Below are 4087 nucleotides of genomic sequence, written 5' to 3'. Positions count from 1 at the left end.
AGAGCATAGGATTAATTGGGGCCCTTTTGGTTTTGACACTAAACTCATGTCAAATTGTGTGTATATTAATAACAGAATGTGTGGGTATCAATACAGCCCACGCATTTGAGAGTCAGAAATATATCCTTGTGTTATGTTAATATAAATGCTAATTTATTTACTTATTTGAAGTGTGTGAACCTAGATTTAGAACGGTTTTATGACAACTTCTTACATAGAGCCAATAGTTCCAGAAGGTTTTCAAAGTATTTGTCTGCATGACAGCCAGCAGCTGGTTCTTGGATTGCTTTATTGGCATTGTTCATTCCCAAATGTCACTTTGCAAAGAGCCTTCTTCATTCTTTCCTTGATAATGTGGAGAAGATCGATCACTTATTTATTTTTTCTTGAATTGTAATAGTATCTTATTTCCAGCCAAGCCAGGACCTCCTGAAGGCCTGTGAGAATGTGATACTTACTAGATAGCATGTAGTTTCCACCTAGCCCACAAGCTCGTGTTTGGATGCAGGCCACTCTCTGGATCATGAGAAAACTCTCTAGTTGACTCAGTTACACACAAAAAATTGGGACATTGGCTAGAGATCAGATGTGAGAATTAGCTGTCTGGTTGGCTGTGCTATGGTGTGTTCTCATTTAGAAAAATAGTCTCCGTTTTTTACTTCTGTGATTAGAATGTGTAGAGCAAAAATGAATGTCGTTTTTGAGAAGTTTAGAAGCCATTTTCTTACAGCAATTAAAGTTTTTAAAACACAGAGCAATATTTTCAGGACTGTGCATGGAAGGATTTGAGATTACACACAAGGATCTCTTTGTCAATCTGAATTGTCATTGGCTAAACAAAGGCAATTTGGAAACACATATTGTAATTTAGAAAGCAAATTTGGTTGGGGAATAAATGCTATTTCCTCATTCATTCCATGGAAACTCTTGAACTGTCACCAGAACTGACCTGGGACGCAATGAAACGATATCTTATCGATGTAATAACAAGGGCTGATTGTTTTCTCATAGCTGTTTACAATGATGCTGTTGTCGAATTTTTGTTTTAAAAGCGATGTTTGGCGTTGCTGTGCAGCGCATGTGCAGCAGGTGGCGGTGTTGCTCCTCCCACCGCTTTGCTGCTCTGTTGATGCTCTGCCCTCCTCCCTCCTAGTGGAAGACGAGGAAAGAAATGAAGGCTCTGCTTCAAGACCCTATTTTATGACTCCAACTCTAAGGAACATTTTGGTAAAGCCGCAGTGGAGTGAGAAGCAGTAGGAGAGCCAGCTGGGCAGCCTGTCGCCTGTGTCGCCTCCCACGCTGTATCTGTCCATCATGCCTTCTATAGCGCTTCGGTTGGGGGCATTCTATCCAAGGCCTAGCTGGCTTGCTTTTGCATTTTATACCAAATCCCACACTGTTACCTGTGAAGCCACCAGAAGTCGCAAGGGAATTGTCAATTACATGCAACATTTTTATACTAAGGTGTTTCGCTTTGTAATTTATTTTTTATTTTTTACATAGAGTGGCTCGGATATTTGGAAATGTATATTGAATACATTCATATTCTTATTTAATAGCAACTTGATGAAGGCTACATGATTTAAATTGATAGCTCCTAGCATATGGACAACTAAAAGTCTTCTGCAGAAAAAAAATTTTTTTGAGAATTAAAGCAAAGTTGTTTGGTTTTTGTTTTTTGAGGTAGGATTTCTCTGTGTAGCCTTGGCTGTCCTGGACTGGCTTTGTAGACCAGGCTCTCCTTGAACTCACAGAGATGCACCTGCCTCTGCCTCCTGAGTGCTGGGATTACAGGCGTGTGTCACTGCGCCCGGCTAAAGCAATGTTTTTAAAGACCCTTCCCCTTTGGTCTTTGCCTGAGAGAGCTGCCGGTCAGTGGTCCAGCCCTTACCACTCAGTTCTCTCACAAGTGCCTTCCTGGCCGGCCAGTGCTTCCCGGATCTCGTGGGCAGTGGACAGACCTGGCCTAAAAGACCAAATCCTGCAATGGTGAACAATGACAGGTCTGCCCACCCATCGTTTTCCGTTTCGTTTTCCCATCTTGCTCACTGGACGCACTGGTCAATTCACCACTTTTGATATCCTCACCTTCAGTGGAGGTGTGACGGTGTGTGACATGAACAATTCCCTTTGCACCTGGTGACGTTCCACAAAGCCAAACACTGGAAAGAACACTTGTTGGATCTGTGTTTGTGTTCACTGAAAGAAGGTTTTAAAATATCATCTTTTCTATAGCAGTTTCTTTAAAACATGCTAGGTCTAGTGTCTTACCTGTTGGAAGTTCATGGGAGTCACACAGGGAAGCTCCCCGCCCCAGACGGTGCACAGAGGTGTGAGCTGTGCTGAAGAGCTCTGCTACATGGCCCTTCCCGATTCCCTGATCTGTCTCTGTCACCCACTAACTTCTTATATGGAAAGGCACGTTTGCCTGTCGATTTGTTACTGTGCCAATAGAAACAGGAGCAGTTTTTAATTCAGTCTTAGGTAGTTTTCTGAGGATCGCTGAGTTTTAGGAGCACTCTGTTTGCCAAGTCAGCATGACAGAAGTCACCCCATGATGGGGGTCAGCGAGAGGCAACCCAGAATAACTTACCATTGATTATCTGTGATCTGTTTGCTGAAAGATCACTTTAGATACTTTTATACCAAAAAGTTCCCACTGGCGCCTTGCCGTGTGGGCTCCCCCTCCCGCCCCACGCCTGGTGGTTTGGGCTCTCCTGAGCCCGTGGCGGCGTGGGCGATGTAATTAGTGTGTCTCTGCCATGCAGGAACACTGAAAGCGTATAGTCTAAATACCTTTGATAGCTGAAATGGTTAATATTTAATGAAATTTGTTGGTACTCATTGTATATTTGGTTTCTTTCTTCTAATAAAGATTTCCATAAGAGACAGATAAAAAGACTACCTTTTGATTTCTTTGAGATAGAAAAGAGGTGGGGGGTGCTTGCATTTGCATGCATTTGTGTGGGGAGAAGGAAGGCAAGCTTGGGTGCCCTTCTTCTCAGGCACCATTCATGTTGGGTTGGGTTGGTTGTTTGGAAGGGTTTCTTTCTCAATTAATTATTCTTTGTTTTTTGTAGATTGGCTGTGGGGATTTCAACAAGGCCTTTCATTGGCCTGACATTTTCAGATTAGGCTGGGCTGACCCCAGTGAGCCCCGCAGATCTTCCTGACTCTGCCTCCCAGGGCTCAGGTTATAAACCAGCACCAAGCTGCCTGGCTCTTGTGTCTTTGGAATTCTTTCCAGCCTGGCTCCTGGAGATTTAATTCACACTGAAGCAGCAGGCACTCACACACTGAGCTGCCTCCTCAGCCCAGCTCTGGTTTTAGATCTACCACACAACATCTCCTCTGTACCAAGTATCAAGGTCTTCAATATCTAGATTTATTTAAAATTGTCCTGTAACCATGTACTGTTGAGTGAAAGAAAATAAAATTATACAAGTAAATAAGTCCAAGACAGGTGAGGAAAGAATGGATTGGGAGGGGTGTGGCCGCCAGCCACTGACCTGGCCTACAGTCTGCTCACTTCCTCATTTGCTTTCACTGACATTCACAAGAAAATTACCATTTTCAAGGCAAAGAACAAGTCAGAATGAATACTCACAGTAGCTCTCTGAAGCAAGATTAAATGTGCTGAGCGCTGGCCTCTTCTAAGTTGAAACAGCATCATTTTATGGGTTGAATTATGTGTTCAATCTTCAAAATTGGTTTCCTTTTTAAATTTAATGAGTCTCTTCCCAAAGATAACAAAAAACACTATTCTTACCCTTTTCAAAGCTCTTAAAGTGTTATAAACCTAATAATATATCTGTTGATATAGGTGGTGATATTTTTTTTTTAATTTGAAATAGAAACATAGGCTTTTTTTTAAGATGAAATCTAATTTTGGGTTTAGTGCTAGTGACTTCTACTTTTAGTTGATAAAACACTGATATTGGTAAATAAATTATATAAAATCAGTCTGTGACTGATTTGGCTTTCTACCTAAAGCTTAGAGTTTATTAATAAAGTGAAACCACACTATAAAGGTTCTAGAATCATCCAGGATAACATGGCTTATTTAAACTGGATTACAAAAAAAAGG

The 4087-nt window shown here is 41.6% G+C and overlaps 1 protein-coding gene across 1 annotated transcript in view; it reads left to right on the top strand.

Annotated features, from left to right (window-relative positions):
* Positions 1-1257, top strand: part of Slc44a5 (solute carrier family 44 member 5) — an 89644-nt gene extending 88387 nt beyond the window's left edge. The window contains exon 21 of the mRNA XM_055614311.1: positions 1154-1257. Within this exon, the coding sequence (XP_055470286.1) occupies positions 1154-1257 (104 nt within the window). The remainder of the gene's footprint in view (positions 1-1153) is intronic.
* The last annotated feature ends 2830 nt before the right edge of the window (positions 1258-4087 follow it).

Source organism: Psammomys obesus, unplaced genomic scaffold (genome assembly GCF_907164565.1).
Source record: "Psammomys obesus unplaced genomic scaffold, mPsaObe1.curated_primary_1811, whole genome shotgun sequence".
NCBI lineage: Eukaryota > Metazoa > Chordata > Mammalia > Rodentia > Muridae > Psammomys > Psammomys obesus.
This window is presented reverse-complemented; position numbering and strand designations above follow the sequence as displayed.